Source organism: Centrocercus urophasianus, unplaced genomic scaffold, assembly GCF_019232065.1.
Source record: "Centrocercus urophasianus isolate 14NV4802_14NV808 unplaced genomic scaffold, USGS_Curo_1.0 seq_10, whole genome shotgun sequence".
Lineage (NCBI taxonomy): Eukaryota > Metazoa > Chordata > Aves > Galliformes > Phasianidae > Centrocercus > Centrocercus urophasianus.
In genome coordinates, this window is record NW_024884142.1 from 37,240,892 (window position 1) to 37,268,738 (window position 27,847).

At 41.9% G+C, this 27,847-nt stretch overlaps 1 protein-coding gene across 4 annotated transcripts in view; it reads left to right on the forward strand.

Annotated features, from left to right (window-relative positions):
* AFG1L (AFG1 like ATPase) overlaps nt 1–21,135 on the forward strand; it is a 64,380-nt gene extending 43,245 nt beyond the window's left edge. For 3 of the 4 annotated variants that reach the window (XM_042811639.1, XM_042811643.1, XM_042811653.1), the window contains 6 exons: nt 2,002–2,084; nt 5,612–5,682; nt 5,939–6,039; nt 14,678–14,818; nt 15,991–16,104; nt 16,803–21,135. In XM_042811639.1, the coding sequence (XP_042667573.1) occupies nt 2,002–2,084; nt 5,612–5,682; nt 5,939–6,039; nt 14,678–14,818; nt 15,991–16,104; nt 16,803–16,937 (645 nt within the window). In that variant the 3' untranslated portion in view covers nt 16,938–21,135. The remainder of the gene's footprint in view (nt 1–2,001; nt 2,085–5,611; nt 5,683–5,938; nt 6,040–14,677; nt 14,819–15,990; nt 16,105–16,802) is intronic. The other variant, XM_042811663.1, reaches the window with a different exon arrangement.
* The last annotated feature ends 6,712 nt before the right edge of the window (nt 21,136–27,847 follow it).

Here is a 27,847-nt window from a genome sequence, read left to right on the forward strand (position 1 = left end):
GCATCACAGCACCCTGCAAGAGTGGCGTGGTTTGGCACCCTGTCTTGAAGGCCAAAGAGATGAGGCTGAATTCATGCTAAATTTGCCATCTGTTCCAGGGGAGAGAAAGGGGAAAAAAAAAAAAAAAAAAAGTATTAAACAGTATTGCTAAATATCAGAGTATCTAAAATCTAAATAAATTCCAACATCTGCACATCCTCCATCCTGATAGCAGGATTTTATTCCTGCTAATGTGAAGAAGATAGTACTTGAGCTAATCTACTACTTTGAAAAAATTCAGCTGTAGGCAGAAAGATGCCCAGCGTCGCTGCTTATCAAGGAACAGCCAAGTGCACAGCTTTGCACTGAGACTTCAGCATCCTCCCTTCCAGCCCTGCCTGCCTGCCTGATGCTGAAGAAAACGCACACACCCTCCTTTCCTTCCGCGTGTTATCACATGCCTCTGCAACTTTTTTCTTTTGCTCCATTACTCTTTTCCTTTGTAAGCTTTCACCAAGAGAAAGGGAATAGATTGTAATAATATTGTAGCACCAATGCTATTGTGTTTGCAGTAGCCTTAGCCCGGCATAATGATTTGATTAGCATGGCTTTCTCACCGCAATTAAAAATACATGCGTTTCCCCGGGATTCTGTGTTCTCAGAATCATTTCTTCATCATCTTTCTTTCTCTGTATATCTCTGCAGAGAAGCTGGAAGCTGGTTTAAAATAATTACAGGGCCTTCAGTAATTGTCGGGGGCAAAAATGAATGCCGTGAGTCGTCGCAGTCACTCTGGCAGATATTTGTGTTTGCTAAGTCCTGTGCAACATGCTTTTTTTCAAAAAGGGCCATTGTCCCTTAAATCACTGAGGATAGTAATTCAGATATTTAAGGATGTTTTATTCTTGCTGTGAGATTTGACATTTCCAGGTTTGATATCTGAAAAGTTTGATAGAGAATATGAAATGCTAAGTGAGGATATTAATGAGAAACTGGTAGTTCATAGTGCACTGACCGTGCAGAATCAGTTAGTGGGTTCCACCAACCCAAAGAACTCTAATTGGGCTGAGTTACCTACAAAATTAATTAGATTGGTTTAGTTAAATTGCTGATAGAGTTATATTATCTAAAATGTTAAAACTTTCTCTCCTTTTCTTTTACAGTTTCTTTTGCTTGGGGTTGGGTAACAGCTAGCAGTGGTGTATGTTGGCAGCAGTACTAATAGATAAACACAGATATTCCCTTTGGTAGAGGCTGTGAAATCTTAATCCCACTGGGGTTAGAGAGAACATTGCTCTCAACCTTAAGGTCATGCATAACTAATAATAATAATAAAGAACTGTTTGATACAGCAGGTATGAATGCTCAGGGACATCTGTATTGTACTCAGAAGCTTAATTTTTTTTCTTTTAAAGTTCTTTGTCTGAATGGATGGTACATTGTCAGAAAAGGTTTGGTTTTTGTAGCTTCATTCACTCCCCTTTATGCTTCAGTGCATTTTGTAGCAGGACTCTGTACGGCTTACATATATGATGTTTGACTTACAGCACTGTTAATCTTAGTAGAGGGAAAAAAGCAACTATTTTTAGCTGGGTGAGTAGCAGTTTTAGTCATCTCTGTTGCTAGAAGTTGGTTGTGATCTGTTAAACATTTACTGCTCCTCATTTCCTATTTTTAAATTTATATTCTTGAATGTCAAAATAATTACTTCTAATGCCCACCACCACCAAACAAAGCCCTATCAGAATTATTAAGCAATGCCCACTTTGTTTATTGCTCTTCCAACTGATACATTTTTGAGAACAGTCACTTGTTTTTTGTTTGGAATGTGTGTATAGTTTTCAGCTTATTGCTTTCCTTCAATAGTGATAAAGGAGACATCAATTTTATGTCTTAAATCTGGGTTGTAGGTGATATTCATGCCGATAGTTTGCCACAGCAGTGTGCCTTCTGTTTAATACAGGCAGTAATAACTACAGCATTATCTTGAGGAAAGCTTCTTTCTTTTTTCCCTCCCTGTAGAAATACTGCAGCACAGTCCAGCTTGATTCTGGAATAGACTACAGGAAACGAGTGCTTCCTGCTGCTGGAAAACTGTACTACCTGTAAGTTGATCTACAGTGAGGTATTTGCCCTCTTTTTCCTTATTAGCCAATAATTTCCTAGTGAATGGGAGATGAAAAATGTGTAGTAGAATTAGCAGGCTGTGACTTTTCCTTTCTTTGCTTTCTGGTCCATTTTGTTCAGCAAACCGCCTTCCATTATGCCTCGATATTAACTTCATTAAACTACATTTTCAGTACCCACACTAGCATCGTTTATAATGTGTGACTGAATAAAAACTAATTAGATTTTCTGGGGAGGTGTGGTGTTTGGAGAACTGAAGTGACAGATGGTTAGAAAGTAATGAATATCCTCTTGTAAGAGATTGCACAATTCTCTTATAATAGAAGAACATCCTTATTGTATTTAAGTAATTAAGTATTTGTAGAAATCTAATGACAAGGATTCATTTAATGTTGGGTGTTTCCAATGACAAGGATTCATCTCGTGTTGGGTGTTTCCAGTGCTGTGGATTGGAAAAAAAACAGCAAACTCATATTTTGACATTTTCTGTTTATTGTGACAAAATTTCTTCAGCACTTCATTCTGTGTTTGCAAATAAATGTCTTTAAAGATCACATTCACAGTTGCAGCATTATCTGCCTACTAGAAATGTCCTTTTTTAAAAACTACTTGGAAACATTTACATTGCAGGCATTTTTCTGTCTCTTATTTGCTCTTAAGTTACAGTATTATTCAATTGGTAACAAAATGAGTAAGGCAGACGGTAGCCTAAAATAAGATTTTTAACCATGATATCTTTCAACCTGGCATATAATATGGATTAAAATCATGTTTGCCTTAAGAAGGGTGCAGTATTTCCACCTCTGTCATGAATCAAACATGCCCCCCTTGCTGCTTCACTATAAAATTAGAAGTTTTACTTTTCTGTCTGAAAGAAGTACTGACAGGCAGAATTGCAGCAGCTAAACTGTTTCGGGAAAATGTGGATGAAATGGCAGATTTCTTCCTCCATTTTATTCCAAACCTATTGAACGTTTGAATGTTTTCCTTCATTGCTTCTTTCATTGCAAGATTGTTAGGGCCTGGCCCCACTGTTGCTTGTTCACATGTACAAAAGGAACATACTCAGCTCTAGCTAATTCTGGAAGGAAATTACAACATCCTAGGTATGGAAAGTGCAGCTTAAATGGAGGTTCTGCATCTGCAAACAAGCTCAAGAAAAAAATCTCTTGCTCTGTATTCCTGTGTAGCTCCATTTTATTTTATTTTATTTTATTTTATTTGAGTTTTTTAAGTTTCATGTTGTCTTCTTGGAGGTACTGCTGGAAGTCACCTCTGTTATCTCACAGTTGGTCCCTGTGGCTCTTACTCTGGTCCCTACACAGCTGTCCTTGCTTCAAGCTGTGCTGAGTGCCTGGTGCACTCTGTGACCTTCTGTTCAATAGCTGTGGAAAGCCCTTACCGTGTTCTTTTCTTCGCTGTCCATACTCCAAGTAAATGAAGACTGCACATGTGGTTTCCCATAGGTAACAGGCTAAGTGACATTGCTTCTCAGAGGAGAAGGAATGTGTGAGTAAGGCCCAGGAGCGCTGCTCTTCCGTGCATTTCATGGTGTTCTGCTGAGAAACTTGAGACCGAGAGAATGGGAGACATTGGTGAAAAGTCTTTTCCATGTTCTGACATTGGAAGGATGTTGACTACTTTTAGAACTTACTAATTCATTTGGAAGCAGTGGAAAAACAGAAGTCCAGAAGCTGCCATTGGAAATAAGATGCTTAGCCTCATTGTCCGCTCTTTCTCTGAGGGAATTGCATTTAATCTTCTATTCAGACTCGTTCATTAGAACTTTCAGCCTTACAGAACTCACTTAGTGGTGGGTTTTTTTGTGTGTATTTTTTCTTAATTATTAGGTACTGTATAGTATTTTGCTTCAGATTTTTGAAATTCATTTAGTCTTTTCCCCCAAAGAAAATCTTTTTGTTCAACGTATGTACATTCCACTACTAATGGTTATAATACCATCATCATAACTTTTTTTAACTCCTCACATAATCTGTGCTTCATAATCTGTGCAGTCTTTTCTTCATTTCGAATAAGGGTTGCATCTAGGAGTTGCTTTAAGTTGCTTTTACTCATCTGAAAGCAATCAGTGTAACATAATTACATGATGACTGATCAAAGCAACTTCCTTGATCTCAGTCTCAGGTGTCTATTTTCAAAACAAACTTTCTTGGTAGTTAGGTACAAATATCCACCTTGTGTCATGTTTGTGTGTTTCTTGTAGTCTTTATATCACACTTTGTGACAGATACATGCATGCACGGGTGCATGTTCTCTGGTACGTAAGTGCTCTCCTCCCTGTTGTATGGCTTTGTTCTGGCTTTGTCTGTTCCTTTTCATTTCTCACTTTTTTTTAGAAATCTAATTCTTTTGGAACGTATTTTATCTGATGTCATCTACTGAGAACAGTTTTATTCTGAGGGTTTCAAATAAAACTTGCAGAAGTCTTTTTCCCCCAGATCTTCTATGTCTACAAGGTTTGGTATCACTAATTTTGAACTACTAAAGTAATTATTTCAGTTTTGCTTTTAACATTTTTAAGATGCTTAAGGCTTAATGAAGAGGAGTGTGATTTGCTGATCGTCACTTGTTGCTTTACGGATGTCTGTGTGCAGCAACACAACTTAAGTGCATCTGCTATCTATAAAGGTAGACTTTTTGCACCAAATATTGTACAAGCTTCAAGGAAGCATTATATATTTTAGCACAGGTTCATTGTGTGCTGTCGCCTTAATTTACTGTTCTCTGCTTTTGAACTCAGCTGGACATACTGTCTTATTTAAGGAAGATGGACACGAAGAGTTTGGCCTTGTAAACCATTGTGGGGAAAAAAAATTCTCTGATCGTACTGATACATCATTCTTGTGGTATCAGAAGTAGAACATAAACTTCAGCTGTGTGCACAGATATTATATATTTTCCTTACCTGTGGTTGACCTTTTCCAAAACAGTGTTCTATGGGTCGGTAGAAAAAATGAAGCAGATGCAATTACTAATGCTGGCATTATGAATCTCACTTTAATTTTACAAGCTCTGTACATTTCGTTCAATACAATCAGTTGACTTGATTTTTTTTTTCTCTCCATAAAGCTGCTCTAATATTTAATTTCAAGAAGTCCCTTCAGACATTTCAAAGGATACTTCTTTAGGTGCTTGACTGCCTTGCCTTGTCTATTTGCTCTTATTTTGCATGCTAGATAGAGCCAGAAGCCTTTTTTCTCATTGTGTACACATAGTGTTAATGGATCTGCTCTGCCTGTATTGCCTCATTACTGGAAACGGCTCAAAACACAGAAGTCTTTCAGTGTATGCAAATAAGGCAGAATCATCTACCTGAGAGTTAATATTCTCTACTTTTAAGTGTATTCTAAATCTAATGTTTGTATTTAGAGCATAACATCCTGTTCTCTTTTTCATGGGCAAAAAGCTAAGCAGGCTCAGGCAGCTGTTTGATGTTGGCTTCAAGTGTTATTAATTTCATATTCTATTATTCTTTTCACTGTAGCACAAGTGAAGCTGATGTGGAGGCTGTCATGGATAAGTTGTTTGATGAGCTGGCTCAGAAACAAAATGATTGTACGTAAGTTAATTTCTCTTGAAAGAGAATACATTTAGAACACAATGCCCAATCTCCACTGACCAATTAATAAGTTCCATTGCTGTATATGGGTTGATGCCACACTCAAGTGGCAGTCATTGTATCAGCATTTTGTCTAATTTATGTGTTGAATCATGTGCTATTATTCATCAAGCTATGCATTTCCTATCTGTAAGAGATGAATTTTATAGTAATTATCCAGAGAAGATTGAGTCTTTGTTCATGTTCCCATAGTAACTAGACCAAGGATTCTAAAAGTGCAAGGCAGAGAGCTGAGGCTGAATAAAGCGTGTGGAACCATTGCAGACTTCACATTTGAAGAGCTGTGTGACAGAGTGAGTACCCAGTCAAATCTAGATCAGTTAACGCTCAGACTTTTCACAGTTTAAAAAAACACCGTACAAACTTACTATTTTTCCAAGTCTTACTGAATTAAAAGCTTTTTTCACCCGCAGAAAGATTTTGAATTTAAAAGGAAAAAAAAAAACCACCAAACAACAAAACTTCCCAAGAGAACAATAATCATTTTCTTTTTAATTATACGGTAAATTCACTTTTAATTACATTGTCTTTGAAAATCCTACTGCAGTCTGTGCCTGGCCTAGCATCATTGTTGGAATATTAGGAGACAAAACATAATCATATATAAAAAGCATCCAAATACTGTTTTTAAAATTTGGGTTATAAGTTTGTACTTGGGCAAAAGACTAGTAATCCTGCTGCTGTCAGATGAATGCTTTGCTGCTGCTCTAATCTCTTGTTGCATTCCTTAGTTGTGACTAGCTGTACAAGGCCTATTTAGTCCCAGGCTTTCTTAAAAACTTGCTATATTTCTTTAAATACTGCCAAATTCTATTAGGTGTGTTTTGTGATTGTGTGTGGGTACAATTCCTGAAATGCCGTCTGTGTATGACCTCACAGGGTGTGAAGACAGTCCTCCCCCAGGAGCCTTACACCCGAGGTTACTGTGATGTGATCACAACCCTTAGCAGGGCTGACAGCACTTTTGTTCTTTTTTTCCCAGTATGTTCACCAATCCTTTGATTGTAGCATTGTTTTCACTTCCTTGTAGCTACTGAGGTGATAACCAGTGAAAGTGCTTTTCAGGTAATTACATTGCAGACTGTAGGTTTTGGCCTTTCACAGAATCACAGAATTGTAGGGGTTGGAAGGGACCTCCAGAGATCATCGAGTCCAACCCCCTGCCAAAGCAGGTTCCCTACAGCAGGTCGCACAGGTAGGCATCCAGGCAGGTCTTGAACATCTCCAGAGAAGGAGACTTTCAGTTTCAAACAAAACCAGTTTTTGGTTTTGTCAAGTAAGACAGGAATTTTGGCACAGTTTATATTACCTGAACATTATTGGCTTCTTCTCAGAGGAGGTGACTGAACCTTTAATAACGTTGTGGGAAAAGGAAAAGGTTTTTCAAGAAAAACTTAGTTCTAGATGAAGCAAGGTAAAATATGTATTTCACTGAAGAGTAGTAAAATAACTTTCAATCTGTTAATAATTTGAGAATATGTTATAAATAGCCTGCAAATGCATTTCAGATCGTTAGTGCTGGAAAACTGGGCTGAGATCTTTGACAGGGCTTTTATTTAAAGTGAATATTCTGCAAGTGAAATTCCAGAGTGCTAGAGTGCTACTGTGTGCCAGTGGTAACAGACAAACAGGCAAAAAACCCAAGTAGGACCTGTATACCTTCAGTCTATCGGTCAGCTTTTAGTACAGAAATGGTCTTGGAAAAGTTGGTTCTGGTTTCATAGTGTAGATAATTAAAGAATGGAAATGAAATGAATTTCAGTCTCCCTGATTTTGCAGAGAAGGCTGACTTTTCTACATGGTGTTCTTACTAAGAAATTGGCACTATCTGTTAAATGGGTTGAAAAGTTAGTTAACTAATGTATAAAAATATTTCTTGCAGATGGGTTGTTACCAAATGGAATGCTGGAGCACTGAGGCCTGATTTCTCCATGGGTTGGTGGCATAGAAAGGAGGGTAGAAAGACTATTTTAGCTTTGGAAGCAGCACTGTGAGATTGATGGCAGAATGTTAGCTGCGGTTTTGACATCAGAATTTTTGGGAAGATACAGAAAATTCTGAAGAGGCTGTTGAAAAAGGCACAAATTGTTGAAGCTGGAGAATTTGTGCCTTCGCATGACAGATTTACAGTTCGTTTTGTTCAGTTTGTCAAAAAGAGGACTGGAAGATAGTTTTGTAACACACAGCTGTCTTAGTTGGAAAAAATAGAGGTATTAATGGGCTCCTAAATCTAGAAGAAACGTGATGAAAGCCAGAGAATGCAGAGAGATTCAGATTAAAGGAAAAAAAAAAAAAAAAGCAGCAGCATACTTTCCCCAAGTACTGAAGGAAATGGCAGAGCCTACTTGTGCTATGTTTTGTGTCCAAACTGTGTATAATTTTAGGAAGAGGTGTTTGACCTAAAATAGTAATTTTTCTTAGGCTGACTGCCTGTAAAATTTAGGGAAGTTGGTGATCTCAAGATCTCTTCTGGTCTTAAAATGTCTGCAGCCAGAGATGTGAGGGTGTTGGGGTCACTGCTGTCGCTACCCTTTGTGCAGTGCTTACCCTACCATGAGTCTGTGTGGTGATTGCAGAGTGCATTTTGCCAAGGCCAGTCACTTCCTGTGGTTTGAATGGTGCCCTATCGTGTATAAAGCATCTTCCTGACACCAAAACAACTTTCTTACAAATTTGACATTCTCGATCCACAACACAGAAGCACAATTTCTCATCCAGTCGCTTGTAAAGGAAAGTTTAACTTGAGAGCAAGTAATAGCTTTACATTCAGAAATACAGTAGATAACTGATTTTTTTACAAATAAATATGTGTCGTATATTCACATGAAGTCAGTTTGAAGCATGCATATAGAATGGGAACATTCTGTGATGAAAAGCAGGCTTCATATTAGAATGTATCAACTCTGTTCAGACTTCTGTTGACAATAGCTGCTCCAAAAGTAGTGCTTTCTATTCATTACTGGCCCACAGTGTCAGTGGCAGATGGTGGCGGTACGGCAGTAGAGGTTGAACATTCCCTCCAGAACCCCATTAGGTGTTGTTGCTGTGTGACTGACAGCAGCAGAGGAGCAGTCTGACAGAATAACATCTGACATGGGAGTATGAAGCAAAGGTGTGTCACTGAGTTCCTCCATGTAGAAAAAACTGGCACCCACTGACACTCGTTGACACTTGCTGAACATTGATGGGGACCAAACGGTGGACGTGAGCACAGTGAGGCAGTGGCTGCTGCGTTTCAGCTGTGATGACAGCGACAGTGGATCACCTCCACTGGTGCTGATTATTACAAGCGCAGCATGCAGGCTCTTGTTCATCACTGGCAAAAATGCATAGGTGATAGTGGTGACAGTGTTGAAAAGTCGTGTTTTGTAGCTGAGAATTTGCTCTATCAAACATAGTTATTGTGCTCTCTGTGTCTGTTGTAGTTTCCATGGAAATAAATAGGAGGCATTACTTTCAGAGTGACCTACATAGTATTATAGTTTATTATCTTGCTTCACGTCTTACTATAATTTTTTTTTTCCATATCATCAGTAGGTCTAAAATAATGCATCAGGTATTAATAACTAACAGTTGCCAATTAATCTGTAAAGAAGTAAAACACAGAGACATGTGGCATGCAGCTGATTTGGTAGTGCTAATTTTTACATTGGTTTCCTCACTGAGGAAAGTTACATGTTTTAGCTGATTCAGTTCAATTCAAATGTTGAAATTTTTCTTTTTTTAAAGTTTTACTGGATTACATAAGCATGTGGGAAACTATAAAATATGGGGTGACAGAATATTGATCTATTTGAGTTGCTTTAAAGCAAAATAAATAGCAATTTTTCAGGTCTGTGCCACGTCTGGGGCTTATGTGGCAGTACTGTGAGTGGTGGCATGAAAGTAGTTATCTGCTTATTAGAATGGCTTCCTGTAAAATGTGCCTCTCTGGTGTAATCTTTCAGAACTGTGTTTTTGTTCCTTTTTAATCATATCCCATCAAAGCAAAGTTTCATTTCTGTGCACGCACAGTAAGGTCAGTATTCGTTAAGCCTTAGAAAAATCACCCTCTGCCAGTTCTCTTTCTTCACTTTTCTTTTAAAATTTCGTTTAAACGTGGTTGTTGTGACAGCTTGGCTTGACTCCTGAGCTGGTATAAATAATTGAGGCGACAGCATACCTTGTATTTCATTCTCCAAGGTCCCGAGGGAGTGAGTAGGTACTGTTTAGCTCCTAGTCTGGTCTTTCAGTCTTCCTCTCGCTTGAGCGTAGCAACTGCTGCCCTCTGCTGGCAGTACCTATAAAACTGATTTTATGGATGGGTAACCTAAAGAATGGTGACGTAAAATGCCAAAATGCTATTCCTCTAAGAAAAAAAAACGAAAACAAAATACCCACCTCTTTACTGTTGGCAATCATAACCGTTTTTCTAGACTTCCTCATGTCTCTGTAGCGTAACTTGCAATAGTCATGGCTGTAGCTGAAGTCAGCAGGAATTCTGCTTTGAATTGGTGTCATCCAGGAAACCTGCAAGACTGAGTTTCGGAAGACGTTGGTCTAGTACCAAAAGCTTACCTGTAGCTCGAATTTCTCTGTTCTCTGTACTCTACAGACAGTATCGCTTTCTTGATTCACAGCCATAGTTGTGGAGATAAATTCATTACGAGTGAAGTTGTTGTGGTAACAAAAGCCAAAGAAGAAATGCACGATTTTTCTTCAACATGAGTATTTGAAAAGTCCATGAAAAATGAGGCCTTGTGACATACCAGTAAAGAGGACAAAACCCGTACTAATAAGTATGCATTATGTGAGAATCTCTGTTCTGTACCCTGGGTGGGTCAAGGGCCCTACAGGGCGGGAGGAAGCATTGGGTAATGCCATTCAACACTTTATCAGATGTCATATATTCAAGAGATCTAAGAGAAGGTTGCACAGGCTAACATCTGTCTGAACTGTCAGTTTTTTCAATGTGTCTTCTGTTTGTGTGATTAACAGTGAAGAGGGGTAGGTTGTTTTGGGTTTTTTGGGGGGAGGTTTCATACTGAGAGTAGCTAAAACGTACTTTAAAGCATATTTAAAAGAAAGAATAACAGATCAATCAGTTTATATTTCAGCAAACAAGTTATGTAGCCTTCTATCAAGCAATATTGAGGCAGGCTACAGGATTTAAAGTTTCAGACTGACTCACGATGTTAGTTAGGAAACACCAAATCAATACTATTATTTGGAACTTTCCTTGGTATGCCCTCTGATGTGATCTTTAATGACACAATGACATGCTTCCTTTTTTTTTTTTTTTTTCCCCACAAGACCCCTTGGTAAAACTTACTAACAAGTTGCCTTCTTCATTAAATTCCCAGGTTAATTATAGGGCTTCAGTGAAGTCCTCTTTGCCTTTGACCAGCCAAATTTTCTAAAAGGTTCACACTGCCTTAAGACTCTTTAAATTTCTTCACCGAGTTACCTACACCCTAAATGCTTTGTTTTTGCTTAAACTTTGATGTAGATGCGTCACAGGTCTGTTCTTCAGTGTTTGCTGTTCCTTACTTGAATTGTGATCTTAAAATGAACATTGATGCTCTGTTTCATCGGCCGTAGTAGTGGCTCCTTAGGAAACAGCAGAAAGAGTTTTGTAATTTTTTGTTGTTTTGTCTCATATGTAAGTTGTAAATGTTATATAGTCTTAAACTGTATTTTGTTTTTATGAAGTTTTGAAGTGTTGGAGTTGCTGCATGAAATTATAGTCGCTGTCAATTACAACTCCTCGGGGTTTTATTGGAAGCAGCCCTGGAACATCTTCCAATGTCAACAAGCAAATTTTCTCCTAAGATGAAATATCTTTTCCTAACACATGTAAAGCGTTTTTTATTCTTCAGGCAAACCTCTAAAAGATGAGCTGTTTTGTCATTGATGAGCCACCAAAGATGGGTGCTTTCTACTTTAATTAATGGGATATATAATAGAAACAGATGACAACTAACTCTTAAAACAGTCCACTGAGAGCTCCAAATAATAAACATCCTACTCGAACTGAGATGATGATGGCTGAAAATGCATTAAGTAGAGAGAAAAACAAAAACAAATGAAGACAAGAACTCAGTCTCCAGCAGGCTGAAGTGGGGTAAGCACTCTGTAAGGAGGCTAGCCCATGCTAGTGCTAATGCATTTTGCATTAGTGCAATGCCTAGAAAACAGTGATTCCTGGCATCAGAGTTAATGACAAAAATCTACAGCAGTTTTACATCCAGGAAGAACAGTACCATGAGAAAAATTCATATCTGTCAACATTTTGTGCAAGACAACAAAAATCTCATTAGGTGAAAGAGTGGGTAACAAATGGTTATTGACAGTTATTATTGTGCTACGGTTCTGAAGCTCAGTTTTGATCAATAACCAGTAAAGCAGAAGGAAGATCAGACAGTACCCGAAACACATACCAAATTAAGGTATTTGTAGGATGCTGTTCAGAGGACCAGATTAACCAGGCTTAACTTCTAGTTAGAAGATTACATATCTGTGTTAATATTAGGAGGAAATTTAACTTCATTAGCAACTTCAGAGAAAGTGATACCTTTGTGTACTCTACTGAACAAAAAACAGAAGACTTTCCATCGCTGGCTAAGGTTCATAAAATAAACTTCAGTACTGCAGACTTACAGAGGGGACAGTGGTGTTTGAAATTGTTTCTCACTAATCTTGTCCTCTTATCCAAGCCTCAATTGCTGGAAGTCAGAACCCAGCCAGTACTGAGGATCTTGCTGCACCGATAGCAGAAGGCCTGTAGGGCAGTTTGAGTGGCAGACTGTTGGCTGCTCTAAGAGTGGAAATCCTCTCCTGGGTGGAGCCTTTGTGTGTAGAGTATACAGTCTGCATCTCTAGCAGTGGTGTCAGCTGGCCTTGAACCCATTAGTCTGGCTTTGTTTCCTTTGCTGCTCTTAGTTGGTTAGGGCAGGGCTTTAAACTGTCCCCAGAGCATTAGTGAGTTTGGTGACTGTTCCTTCTTTTTAGAGAAGTAGAATAGGGCAGAAATTCTTGAAGGACTTGTGCAAAGTGAGAGCAAGTTATTAAAAGCCTTGTGTCCATCTGCAGGGCTGTGTATTTCTCAACTCCAGAAGTAGAGGGTTGGAGAACTTTTCTATGTGGAGAACTATACAGCTCAGCTGTGTACAACAGCTGGCTTCTTCAGGGATTTTGTTGTGTCTCACCAGACTCAAGTCTTGGCGGGGGGGTGCAATCTTATTCTGCTAAAACAGTCATGGCTGCTTGGCTCAGATCTTTCTGATAAGATCTGGGAGTCTCCAAAGGCACATTTCCATCCACTCTGAAAGAATATCACCACTCATTGCTGATGTAGGTGTTTCAGAAATTCTTGTTGAAACACTCAGAATGATCTGCCTTCCTTTAAGTAGAGGAGTTTTGAACTGCCTGCTTCTTGTGCTGCTGAAGTAGGTTGAATCCTTGTTTGGCTGTGATAAGGATGCGTATTGTAACCATCTATTAAAAACGTTTTTATGGCAGTAGAAAGAAGCAAAAGTAGTATAATGTCTTCCTTTCTTCACATGATGTGTCATGCTTTTACAGTCTGCCTTGTTTTCTTTAGCACTCACTATGATTGTTTTCCAAATAGTCTTGACCTTTATCCCGCGGTGAGATGCTAAGTGGGCTGGCTCTGCAGTGTTTGCCCACTGGTTCCTTTGACTTTCTTGAACATTTTCACACCACAATAATGGCAGGGGGACTGAAACTGGAGAGAAAGTAAACAGTATGTGCAACTCGGAGCTGAAGATACAATACGTACTGCTCTTTAACACTGCTAAAAGTACTTGAACGTGTAGTAATTCTTTCCCACAGATGTCACAAGGAAGTTGTGTGGTTGTGAATAGGGAAGCAGGTGATTCACCAAAGTGCACATGGGGGAAGTGGCTTAGAGTCTGGGTCTTTGATCCTTGCCTGTGAGGTTGGTTGGTGAGAAGCTCTCCTTGTTCCTATTTGTCACCAGAAGAATTTCTGGAACGCCATCAGAGCTTTGCTGTCCTCTGCTGGTGTGTGTACAGTTTCTGTGGGGTTTCCATTCTCAAAACCCAAAGTCCTCTTCAGGATTATCATTAATAATTGCCCATAATTTCTTGAGGAAAGATTCTAGTGAAGCAGCTATGCTTGGTCTACAGTAAATTTGTTTAGTAATTTGTTATGTACAATATTTCTGTTTTCCTGTTTTTATGTTATCAGCAATATTGCCGTGCTTTATAACCATGTTGTCCTGCTGAGACAGTGCATTTCATTAGGAAGGGAGTTGCAACATTGTGCAGGATGCTGCTGATCTTCCTCGATGGAATGGTTGCATCAATATACTCAAGTACCCACACAAGTAAAACTAACGAGATGGATTTCAGGTGTATGATGCTTTTTTCCTGAATATAGTGACTTAAAAGCTCAAGATAAAATACTGCCTGCAGTACTAGTAGGGTAGACCTCACAGAAAAAAGATGACCTTCCATGTAATGAAAGTCATTTTAAATGAATATGTTTGAATACTTGAATGAGGTGCCACTTCTTGTCTGTATCTTCTGTTGATGGTTTAGGTCCTGTTCATTGTTCAAATTATTTATGCTTTAGGTTGATGCTGCCACTAACTATTTTTGTTCTTTTCTTCTATGTATTACTGTTTAACAGTATGTGTTTCATTTCTGTTTGAAATTGTCAAGAGATGAGGTGGTCAGGGTACAGAAGAGCCAAGTTCTTAACAAAAAGTGTTTGGGTAAAGCCATTAGTATGAGTGAGCACATGTTTTCCTGTGTCAGTAAGAGCGAACTGAACTGTTTGTTCCTGAAAAATAAGAATGTGATGAGGACTTTTCACCCTTCCTTCTGTAAGCATAATAGTGCAGGGTACAGTGCTATAGACCTTTCTCTCACGGGTTTCCATTTCCTGTGGTTTATTTTGTTCCAGCCTCTTGGGGCCAGTGACTACCTGGAAATATCAAAGCATTTTGACACAGTCTTTGTTCGTGACATCCCGCCTCTTACCATGGCAAAAAGGACTCAAGCTCGGCGTTTCATTACTCTGATTGATACCTTTTACGAGCATAAGGTGAGAACCAAGCCTTTCAGGCATGAGCAGGAGTAACAGCGAGAGCCCCCAGGCCTGCCTGTCACCTTCAGCCAATTAAATATCGGTACTCTGGAAAACATAAGCAGCAAAGCATCCTCCTGGTTTCACAGATTGCCCCATTGTGAATAAGGCAAATGAGGAGCCATTGTATTTTTGTGAGTAGTAAGCATGACCACATTTTAATGATGAAAGATTGTGTTGAAGCCTACCTGAGAATAAGTGGTTTCGGGCTGTATGGGCACTGGTCAGGAATCCTTCCTGCACTGAGCACTAAGGAGTTAATAGCACTGTTACATTATTAATTTTAAAGGAAACAATCGCTTTGGGCTTTACATTTGGTTGTGGAGCTGCTAATGAAATAGTAATAGTAAATACAGCACTTCACTAGGATTTGCAGTGGTTTCAATCGTGGAAGTAAAATCAGGACTATTAAAGCAACCAAAAAAGAGAAGTTCATGTTTCAGATTTTTTTTTAAAGTAATGGAAGAAAGGATTTTACGTGTTCTGTTTGATTATATATGCATAAACTTCAATATTTATGCAATCAGGAAATATAAATGGAGGTTTTTTTCAAGTCTGTCCTGGCAAGATGAGAGAGGCCCTGACCCAGCAAGGCGCTGAGCTGGGCGTGCCTGCAGTCACATCACAGCCACGTTCCTGGTGCTCACTGGCTGCCTGCATGCTGAGTGCAGGCCAGGCCACAGTGCTGGGACCACAAGGCTGCAGTCAGCCTGTCTCCCACTGCACCTGGCATCTCCTCCCAGCAGACGCAGACCAGCCTTTGTTATCAGCAAACAGTGTGTATCTGAGTGTCTTAGGTGCGAGAGGAGTGGCTTGGACTGCTGGGACATCTCGAGTGTAGGCATTCTTCGGGTAGAAAGATGTGGGCGGTGCACCAAGTGTTTAATAGCACAGTTGTTCTGTTCTCTGAGTAAAAGTTATTGCTTGAGGTGCTATTAAGGAAAAGATCCCGTGAGGTCAGTATTCCAGATGAGGAAGAAAGGTTAATCTATCAGCAGTGTTAGAGAAAGGAGAAACACGTGGAAAAAGAACCCACGAGATCCTACTTGAGGTTTGCTTCTCATGAAAGATGCATGTTATCCCTTTTCCCACAGCATGGGTGCTGAATCTCGATGCCTGGTTCCTTTCAGGTGCGCATTATCTGCTCTGCAGCGACTCCTCTCCAAAGCCTGTTCGTGGTAGAAGCCGGCAGCAGTGAGCTGGAGGACAGCAGAGTGTTGATAGATGATTTGGACTTGAGCCAGGTACATGATACTAACATCCTCTCCCTTTTGTAACAGAATCGGTTGTGGTCTCATAATTACAGCAGCAGTTTTAAGGAGAGGAATCAGGTAAACAGGTTGAACCAGTGATCTGCTGTTTTTCCTGCAGCGTATCTGTCGCTCTCCTAATTGTATGCTTTGTTACTTATTCGTAGTCAAAGAAAATATCACACACTGTATAGAACCATTTTGCATAAATTTTAAGGTAATTTTGATTGTTAGTCACTAAATGTGTTCAGTGATGTATGAAAATAAGTTTAGCTCCAACATTTAAAATCTGGAAATTACGAATGATCTTTTCTGTCTCCTGCCAGGCTGCCCAGGGCTGCCTCACACATCTTCAGAGACAGTTCTCTGTGTTGCTCATTCTGTTTTTCCTTTTTCTCGTTTAAATCAGCATGCAAGCAGCCAACAGAGAAGTGGAAGTAGATGGCTAGTGTGTTAGCATCCAAATTCTTACTTTGCTGTGCTCTGTCAGAGGATTGCTTAGCTGAAATAGGTGGTTTTGTTCAATTTCAGGAGGTTAATTTCGTTTTCTCTTGGTGCCATGCTGCTGTTTTTGTTGTCCAAGTTTTTTGTTGTCCTATAAATCACTCAGCATATGAAGACTGAGGTCGGATGCCCTTCAGTACAGCTCTGTTTCTCACTTATTGTGGTGCTGTTTTTGTGTACTGATACAGGATTCTGCCAAAGGTCTCTCCATGTTCACGGGAGAAGAGGAAATCTTTGCATTTCAGCGCACTATCTCACGGCTCACAGAAATGCAGACTGAACAATACTGGAAAGATGGGGACAGAAACAAAGAGCGGTTGTAATTAAAAGTTGAATAAAAGCACCAGAAAGTATGCAAAGAAGTAAACTACAGAATTAGAAGGCCTTATAGCACAACCGAAGTAATAATGGCACTTTATCATCTGGATTGTATTTCTTTCGTTGTTTGGTTTTCATGCTTAGGACATGAAGACTTATTCTTCCGTACCCTCAGTATGTGGGCATGTGAAATTTTACCTTCGTTTTATTCTCTGTGAAACATAATTTGATGTTGAGGAAGTGTGACTGGATGAGAATTAGTCTGGAGACAAAGTCACTGGGCTCTGCAGGATTCACAGTGGGTCGGGAATGCTGTTACCCAAAGAGGGCACTTTGTGGATCACGCACTGCGTCTGTCCCCTCTTGCACAGTTTGCACAAAAGAGGGATAGAAGGCTTTCTTGATGGAGCTCCTGATGTTCTGTAGCTCTCTGCGGAGAGCCACGTTGCTCCTTTGTAATGCATTCTCCTTTGTTTTTTTTCCTCTCTGTTTTCTGTGTGTAACCATCTGCTGACTTTCAGACTCCAAGAGTTTCATGTAATCAGCCCGTTGCTCAGTTTGGTTAATACAAAACTAACAGTTTGGTTCCTGAGCAGCCTGAGGAGGAGCTAGAGGGTGCTGGAAATCTCAGAGGATTAAATCCAAGTAATCACATAAGGTAAAAGAAACTACCTTGGCAGTGTATACCATAATTTGAAAGTGCAACTTAATACTTGCCCTGTATTTTCCATTTCTTGCAAGCTGGGTTTGTTCCTTTCACTCTAGTTATGTGTTTCTGAACTTTCATCTCTGCAGCACCTTCCATCACTAGTGACACATCTGCCCTGAGCTGGCGATGGCAGGACAGTGCTACTGAGGCAGTTGCACCATTTTGCAATACCAGTGTGTTTTACCAAAATATATTGTTTTGGTAAAATATCATTACAAAAATATTCATCTCTGCTTTTATGATGCTTGTTTGAGCCCTAACCCCCCTCACAATTAAAGCAGGCTTTTAAAAGGGACTTTTTAATAGGAGGCACTGGATAGCTCCTGTGCACTTAGAGTTGTTACAGCAGTACAGATGCTTTGGGAGTCACGTGCTCAAGTCTGGATTCCTGTTCTGACCACTACTTTGGCCTGGGCTGTGCCAGCTTTCCAAATAATCATTAGAGCCTGTGCTTATAGTTTACAATTGATGTGACTGTGTTATGCCCACAAGAGTGACTACGCCTGAGAATTTTAATGTATATTTATGAAAAATCCAATGAAACGTATTACGTTTACTTAGGAATTGATGAAGAATGGATGTATGCTTTCAGGGATTTTTTTGTTTTGCTTCTCAAAAGAGAGACTGCTGAGATTCATGCACATCTGTGTGTATACACAGACACATAGATGTATACTTCATTTATACGTACCTAAGTGTAGGTAAAGCTAATACATATAATTTAAGTGTGTGGTCATATATTTGTACATAGCAATCTCTGCTTATCAGCCCGTCCCAACCTTACAGCTGTCCTGAAGTTTCAGCTTAGACTCAACTTTTCTTTTTTTCTAATTGCATGAAATGCCTTTGGCCTTGTCCAGGCTAGAATTTATTGTGGTAGATATATTTTTTTTTGCATTATTTAAAAAACAGTGCATATGTTTAGCTCCTATGTCCTCCTCTATCTATGATAGAGAAGAAATGCAGAATCTTGCAGAAATGCAGGTAAGACATGGGACACGTGAGAGAGGAGCTCTGGCAGGCTGTGTTCCCACAGAACTTAGCCTGTGGAAGCAGAGTGCTTTCTCTAAGTCTCTGTGGGTTGACCTCATTAAACCAGGGCTTCCCAGGAGCCCTGGGGCTGACGTGCTTGTGCTCCAACAGGCACAGCTTTGCCTGATGGTATTTGAGGCTTTCCTGTATTCCGCTCTGACCCCAAACTCAGATTCTCCAAGTTTCATGGTATCATAGACTCATTAAGCTTGGAAAAGATCACTAAGATAATGGAGTCCAACTGTCAACCCATTGCCACCGTGCCCCTAAGCCATGTCCCTCAGTGCCACATCTACCCTTTTCTTGAAAATCTCCAGAATTTTCTGGAAGCACAGCCCCTAATTGCAGCAGGCCTGCAATTCAGAATCATTGAAAGCCCCCTGGGATACAGGTTAGTTCTGATGAATCGTGGGAGGGAAGCCACGTTCCCAGAAGCTTCCAGAGTCAGCGCTGCTCCCAAAGCACATTCCTCAGTGAAGCCATAGTGCAGCCTTGACTTGGCCAGCTAGGAAGCCTTCTGCTGGGATACTTTGGTAGGTGCTGCCAGCAATCAGGCAGAGGAAATGGGGAATATTTCAGAAGCATTTGGGGGCTGAAAGGGGCTGGAAAAACAGGAAAAGCTGCTATAATCTGTGCAGCATTTGTGGTTGCACTGAGAGCGTGGATTGCTGCACTGAGGTCAGGACCACAAAGAGAAGTTACTGGGACCAATCTGTCTACCAGCCTGGATGCCAGAGGAGAGATCACTGCAGTACCTGCAGAAGAAGCATATTTGCATGTATCCACTTCCTTAAAGAATGTAAAGCCATATATGCTTCTTGTAGGTGTCATTTATAATTGTGTGGCATGCATAAATTCTCTTTCCAATGACAATTTTGGGGTGGGAGGGACCTGAGGCCAAATAGCTTCCAGGCAATTGAGCATTGTATGAGATGTGTCCCTGAGGCATGAATTAATTAAAACATTAAGATGTTCTAGTTGCCAAAATGCAAACAATGAAATGCCTGTGAATAAATTGTCCCTTAATGGCCTTGAAATTGCTGGATTTATGCTATTCCAAGATCCAGTAGGGGCTTCTTGGCTTTTCTTGCAAACTCATGTCACCTCAGATCCGCAACGTGTTTTTGTTTAACTCTGTGTTACTGAGTGAGCATCAGTGTAATTCTTTGAAACACTTACTGCAACCTTATTGGTGCAGTATGAAATTTTGCTGTCATAGAAAGTAAAATTCATGTGATTATGGACCACATGAAGTGCTTCGTGTTGGTTTGTAAAGGCTGCATCCTGGCTGAGAATCTCTTGGCCAATGTGTTGCAAATACCTGACTGACAAAGGAACCATGGAATCACCAAGGTTGGAAAAGACCTCAGAGATAAACTATTTCCCAATGTCCAGCAATTCAAGATACAATCTCTGTGAGTGTTGTTACTTTATCCGTGTAGACAACCCATCTTTAAAGCTTCATTTGCCTTTCACATTCTTGTGCAGTAGCTCTTTTATTGTTATTTTTTTAAACAAATAACAAAATTCTGTCGTTCTAAGCTACTGGTTTTCATTGTTTGCCTTTGCACAAATGGAGGGAACAATGGCAGTATTGTGGGCACAGTGAGACAGCCTACCCGAGGCCTTCATAGGAATTGGAGGTATGCTTCTTACAGTGTTATTTTGATCTGCAAAGGAAAACCACCAGTGGCTTTTTGTGAATAAATGTGATCCATAGTGACACTGCAGCTGGGTAGATGTCACCTGCTTTGCAGCAATTTAACCACAAATAAAATGACCAGGTTTCAACCGGTGCTCATCACGGCCACCAGGCATCTGCCAAGGAGGAGGAAGAGTGTCTCCATCAAGAGCCAGAGGACGCAGATCCAGGAGGGCGCTTCCTGCAGCTGTCTGGATCTAAACTACCCCCCCTCAGTTTCCCTGTTGATAAAATGAGAATGTTATTGTCTTATTCACTAGCACTGGAGTGCTGCTGAGCTTAGTTAGTAACTATCTGGATACACTGAGGCTGTGGGATGAAAGTGTATAAACAGTACAAAAGAAAATCAGCTACTCCATGAGGAGTTTGGGATTTGGGTTACAGAATGAATGCCTTCAACTAAACACCACGTGCCTCTTTGCAGAGTCTTTTTATTTTACTTTTTGTGAAACGCAACTATTTTAAAGAAAAAAAGAGCAATGTGATTAAAACCTTAAATATTCAGGCTGTTTTCCTTGTAGCTGTAATGACAGATTGTCTTTATACATTTCATTACAGCATTAGCTCCTGTACCTGTGAGCTACAGCAGCTTTGTAAATTCTGTTGGGATTTTCATCTTGATGGATACTGAGAGTTTTTTAAAATATGTAATTTTGAGTCTAATATATAAATGAGCCCTGTTAAATCCTTCTGTTATTTGAAAATAAGTTATGTTGTAATACAGAAAAAAGTAATACATCCAGATTTTATAAGCATTTCACTTATTGTTCCCACTATTTCTTGTACATGTTCTGAACAGATTCGGGTTTGTCCTCGTCTATTACTGCTGCCAATAGCCTGGCCCTGGCAGGCTCTCATTTCTGTCTTGGAAACCATTTTTTCACATCTCTCTCTTCTCCAGCAGCCTGAGGGTTGGTGCTCCATCTCAGAGCAAACCACAATTAAAACGCTCTCTTTCTTCTGCTAGTATTCTTATTATAGGGGTTCTTATTGCTTGAGAGCTGCTTTCACTATCAGCCAATTAGTTCTGCAGTTGGCAATGGGATTTGCACAGCTTGGAACATCTGATGAAGAAGGAAGAGCATTAGCCTGATGTGTCTATTGACAGAGGTATGGGAAATATTCTTCACCTTTAAAATCACAACTTGTGCAAAACGGTTGATCTCTACTTTTTAAACTAATAAGGTGACTTTGCAAAGCATCCTGCTTGGGTGAGCAATGGGGCAAGCTCAGAGCAAAACTGCTCTGCTGTGGTTCTGCTCTGAGCCAGACTGGGGATCCTGTACTGCCCAGGCTGGAAAGCAGAACATTTTAATTGAGAAGCAGTCACCTCTTACACCTCCCTGTATGCACTCTGCAGCACGGGAGGACTCTGCTGATACCTGGTGATAAAGATGGTCTGGAAATTTCTCCATAAGATGTTAGAGATTCACCAAGGTGTCTGAAGCAGGAGGCTGCATCCTGCCCGTGTTTCATCTCACGTAACATCACATCCTTTGGAGGTTCTGCTGTGAAGCACAGCACTGCTCCTCTCGATGCAGGGAGCGAAGCGGCAGAACAGCGGGAGCATCCGCGACCCTGCGAAGCGGGAGATGGTTCCGACCCTTTGGCTACAGCAGCGCCTGTGTTTTCCCTCCTGTGTGCTAAGAAGCAGGGCTTGCGGTGGCAGCTCGACTTGTGAGAGCAGAGGGAGGACAGAGCAGATGGGGGATGCAGGCCACTCACTCCCTCTCCAGCCTTCTGCATTCTCCTCATATTTGTAAAACAACTTTTGTTTCAAATTGAATTGAATTCTAAGAGCGTCATTAAAACACAGAAATGCTTCTCACTGACCTATTACTCCGCATTCATGTTGGTAAAATTTTGGATGAGTTTCTATAGTTCTCCCGCCAGTTCTTTGTCAGGGTGAAGGGTTTAGTTGGCTCCGTTAATCCACTCTCTAGCTGAAATTGTTCATTTAAATCGTTATAAAAATCCACTCTTTTCCAATGCGAATCCTATATTCCCGGATTCGAGTACTGCTGCCAGTGCAAAGATTTCAAATTCTTTCAGTGCAATCACACTGTGTTAGTCCAAAGCCAAATTACAAACACTTATCTGCAATTCCCCTTACTCAGCTTTACGCTAATTTTTCCAGTGGGCAACAATAGCCATGAAAGTGTAGAAAAAGATTATTAGAAGAGCTTAGGAAATGGTCAGTCGGTTCCTTCAGAAGCCGTGGTGCAATTCTGCCACATCCTCTCGGGGCAGAAAGCAAGCGCTTCAGTTCTGTTGCTTAATATATTTTTAGTGCACGGTTCGTGAATGTCACAGTAATTAAGAGAGATCACAGCCGCTGGAAGATGAAGCGCGCAACAAAAGATCAAGCGATTGTTTAAGCTGAAGTTAAATGAACCAGGGAAAGTAAGCTCGCTGACACGAAGAGAAAGCTCCCTTTGTATCCTCTGTTCTTTTACAATTAGTAAAGCCAAACGCACTTGTGTAACTTGTTTGTTCTACCTCCAGTGATGGATGACGTTCGGGTCACCCGATGACGTGTCGGCGGCTTGTTTCTTTCCTGCCGCCTTGTTAAGAACATCGCTCACGTAAGGCCTGTCCCGGAGCTCAGGGAGCACGCAGCCGCCCCAGGTCCTGCTGGCCCATGTTCAGGCACTGCACACAGCTAACGCAGTCATTCTAGGTGCAGGGGGACAAAGCTCGGTGCATACACGGGCTGAAGACTGGTCTCCTTCAGTTGTGATATCTCACAAAAAGTGAAATTTCAGAGGCCGGTGGGGAGAGGAGCAACTACTGTCCAGCAAAATTACAATCTGAATGGTTCACCATTTTCGGTACTTCACTACGACGGCAGTGATTGCTATAGAAACTTCTGAGAGTGAGACGGAGAGGTTTTCCAGCACTGCAAATAGCGAATGGAGAAGGTTAGACTGGGTGCAAAGCCCATTCAGTGAGGCAGCTGCCAGTTGAGCTTCTTTGCCAAGTAAATTGTAGGAAATGCTGATTAGAATGTCCTCTGAACACACCAGGCAAATTAAATTTCAGTCAGAGCCGCCTGGCCGCTGTGGGTGGGAGATGGTTCCAGCACACAGTGCACCTGTGCTCGTGGCACACAGTGCTGCGTGGCCCTGGGGGCACAGGTGAGGGGTGTCTGTGGGGAAGAACAGCCAGCTGTGTACCCAGGTGCCCAATTGGGATGCTGGACTGTGCCCTGGCCCAGCTTTGCCACCTCTCCCAAGACACAAAGTTGTCACATTCGTCTCCCACTGCTTGGTGCAGCACCACTGGGAGATGGCATCCCCTTTCTGTCCCAGCTGTCCCTGATTCCTGCGCTGACATAAAGATGGGCACATTGCCTGCCAGCCCTTTCCTCTCCAAAAAGCCCTGCATCAGACCCCTAAAGCTGTTCCCTCTGGGCAGAACAACTGGCTGAACCTGTGGACAGGACTGAACCGGGGGACACAGCCAAGCCTGCATGCGGGCTCAGGGCTCCCCACCTGTCGCCTCTCCAAAAGTTCAGGCTTTTGAGATTTCCTTGAGATTTCCCCCATCGCCCATCAGTCTGTATACACCCAGCTGCATTTGCAGCTCCAGCAATGCCTCTCCTTTTGAGGCTGCTCCCACCTCCTTTCTGTACACTGGGCCTCTCATCTGTGCTGGAGAAGGGTTCAATATGCTTTCATGTCCACCACCAGCCTTGGAAAACCAGCCTGGCACCATTCTGGCAGGGGCTGGTGGGCCCTTTTCCAGGAACTTGCTCCCCACTGATCTCCTGAAGGCCTGATGGTGTCACTAGGCCTTATCACCGCCATCACTGATTTCCTCCTTTCTCCCATCTTTCTTCAGCTTCTCTCAGTTTAACTCCCAGCAGTCAGCCAGGAGAGTACCAGGCAGGTACAGTGAGACACATGCAGTGCTCTTCTGCCTCATGGGTTGCACGTGCCAGCTCAGGCAGCACAGACATCAGCCCTAGAGCCCTCATGACAGCTGCTTTTCCAGTCATGCTTGGCTTCCACATAAAACGACGGGAACTCCTATCTTTCTATCTTGCAGTTTCCAAATACATTGGTTCTTTGTGGACTGAATGCATTGAAGTACAAACAGCTATCTGGTATGTATTAACAGGAGCAGTGGGGTTTGTCCTGCAGAGTAAGGGTGAGAAATGCAGCAAGTCATAGCTTATCAAATCCATAAACTGCTTATTGTAGATAATTTCTGCAGAAACAAATAGTACACTACTAGTATTAAGTGCTGCACCTTGAGTACTGTGTTCAGTTTGGGGCTTCTCATACAAGAAAGACATTGAGGCCCTAGAGCATGTCCAGAGAAGGGCAACAAAACTGATGAAGGGTCTGGAGCACAAGCCTTATGAGGAGAGGCTGGGGGAACTGGGATTTCAGCCTGGCAATGAGGAGGCTCAAGGGAGACCTTATCACTCTCTACAACTCCCTGAAAGGAGGTTGTGATGAGGTGGAGGTTGGCATCTCCCAGGTAACATCAGTAGGATGAGAGGGAATGGCCTTGAGTTGCACCAGAGGAGGTTCAGGTTGGATATTACGAAAAGCTCTGAAAGAGTGGTGAGGCACTGGAATGGACTGCCAGGAAGGTGGTAGTCACTGTCCCTGCAGGTGTACAAGAAGTGTGTGGATGTGTCACTGATCTCCTTGGTTAGTAGGCATAGTGGGGACGGGCTGATAGTCAGACTAGGTGAGCTTAGAGGTCTTTTCCAACCTTAACAATTCTACACTTTCATGTTTCTGAGCATAACCAGCACTTTGGTCTGACTCTATTCAATTACAATTTCTAAATACACAGTACTTTGAATAACAGACAGACATCCCCCTCTGTTATCTGAGCATCTGAAGGCTGTGCTTGCTCTGCTTCAGTACCTGTCGTCACCTACTCAGGCTTTTTATGGGCATTGATTATTTGCTTTACTAATGGCTGTGACATAGCATGTACATATGCACACACACACACACACATATATATGTACTCGAGGACATATTAATGGGCTTTGCAGTCCTTGTGGACTGTAACTGCTCCCACAGCCATGAGTTAAAGCTTGGTTAATGGACTCTAATCTGTGAATTCTTAAACAATTTAGGAAATTAGTTATTGACATAATGGAGAAATTATCTGAGTGTATCACAGCAACCCATACTTGAGGACACCTCCATCTGCTAAGGTTGACCCCAATAATTAACAGCCTTACCCAGTGCCCCAGAGGTGCTCTATAAGGCACAAGGCTGAAGGTTAAATAGCTCTTGTGCATCAGATGTGCTCATTACACCAGTATGTCTGTAATCGCCTTCCTGAAGCCACAGCAGCTTGCTATTGATTGCTCTCATTTTACCCTCCATCCACAGCAGATCATTACAAAGCTTTGCCTTCTCCTTGCTCAATTGCCCTTCTGCCTCTCAGACCAAGTCTCAGTGTGCCAGACAGAACCTGCCTGCACCCAGACATTCCTTGGCATGCCCATGCCCACGCACAGTTTTGTGGTATTGCTGAGCTGAAACTACTACAGCTGCTAATGCCATGCTCCTGCCTATGTCCCAAGTGAGAAATGAGATGCAAAGGCTTCAGCCCTTGGGTCTAAATATTCCGATGTATTAGGATACCTCACTAGAGTAAATTGTAGGTTCCTGCATAAGAGCTGGATGCAGCACCTCCTGTGTTGTAAGCACAATGACTGAGCTCATATGCCTTGCATATAGCAGTTCAAGCAGATGCTTAAAACCAGAGCTTGTGGCAGAGCTTCCCAGCTCTGTGAAACAGACAGGAGCTCCCCTCTTCCCGTCACCTTTGCTTCTTAGCACTTCTCAGGCTCATACAGAGGGGATGCACAAAGACCTCCTGAGCTGTTGCTCTTTGGAAGGTTTCGCTGTTTCACGAGAGCTGAGACACTCCTGATTCACCAAAGGGAGCAGCTGGACAACAAGTCAGGTGTTGGGGCTACCACTCTGTTAGCTTTGGTGCAGTTACAATCAGTAGCAATAGATAAGGTCACTATTGTATTTAAGACGATGTTAGGCAACTTAACTTAGGCAAAAATGTCGAATGCAGGCTACAACAGGATAAGCAGTAAATGAGAACAGACAGCGAGTCCCTAACTCTGTAGGAGAACCTTTGTGTTACGGAGTCCGCCTATGGAGGCCGGACACTTCATACGCCATCATCTAGCTCCACCATGCGTCGGGATCCTCTCCCCGTGCTAACTTGCAAGCAATGTAAATGCTCTCTCTTAAATGCTGTGTTTCAACGACACCAAGCAGGCAGGTTCACATGAATCACACATTTTTTCCTGAGGTTCGGTACCTTTTCCAACTGAAACGCGTTCCCTAAATAATAAAAAGCCGCACGAGCACGCGGAACGACGCTGGGAACCGTGAGAGCTCGGCGGGCGTCTGCCTGCAAGGAAGAAGAAGACCACGAGATGGCAGCGTTGCACTACGGCACGGGGCATCCATCGGCTGCGGACTGGGAACCGCCCGGAGAGCGGGGAGGGGCTCCCGCAGCTGCTGCCGGGCTGCTGGGTGAGGTGAGCCGGCAGCCTCTGGGTGGGTCAGGGCTGTTCCTTGTGAAGAACTTCACTAATTTATTTATTTATTTATTTATTTCCACAGTTTGCATAAAGTTAAGAAGTGGATAAAGGTTGCTGATGGCTTTCACGTTGCCGTCGTGCAGAGAACAAAGCGAAATAAACACACGATCCTACTTTGGAAAGAGATTGTTTTTGCAAAACGCTGAAAAAAAGTGTTAAGCTCTAAAGGCCTCTGCTCCTGGCACAGAACAGAACGGCAGGCTCCTCTGCAGCGCCCTGTGGCAGCAGATCCCGCTTCTGTTGCAGCCTCCAAGACTCAGCTTGGCGATTTGCCCTGAGCTGCAGGTAGAATCCCAGCCTCAAACAGCATGGCAAGGCTGCATAAAGGCTGGAGGGAAGAGGTGAGTAAGCAGCTATAAGAGAGAGACCTGTGTCTACCTAGAGGTGTGCACAGAATCATAGAATTACAGAATCATTATATCTCTAAGACCAACTAGCCCAACCATCGACAGAATGCTCTGTAGGGGGTTCTGCAGCACTGAAACTCACAGCTGGCTGCAGGCAGAAACAGTGAGTGCAATCACACCAGGGGCTTAACGGCATCCTGGATACACTGTTGGATAAGATACAAGCTTAAAAAAAAAAAAAAAAAGAGGAGGCAGAGGAGTCACACATGTCTAGGGCGACAGGGAGGCTGTTGTATGGGGCAGCATGGGGCAGTTGGGCAGCAGAGCCTTGCATAGGATAAAGATGACACGACACAGAACAGTTCATTTCAGTACGTACCCAGTCAAATACCATTCAGTCTTGTGAGCACTTGGGGCTGCTCCAACGTACCCAAGGCACAAGGGTAGGACTTTGTCCACCTGTGCTGTTGAGCCTGTGGAATAGAGAATCTAGAATCTGTAAGGGGAGTAAGAAGGAAGCA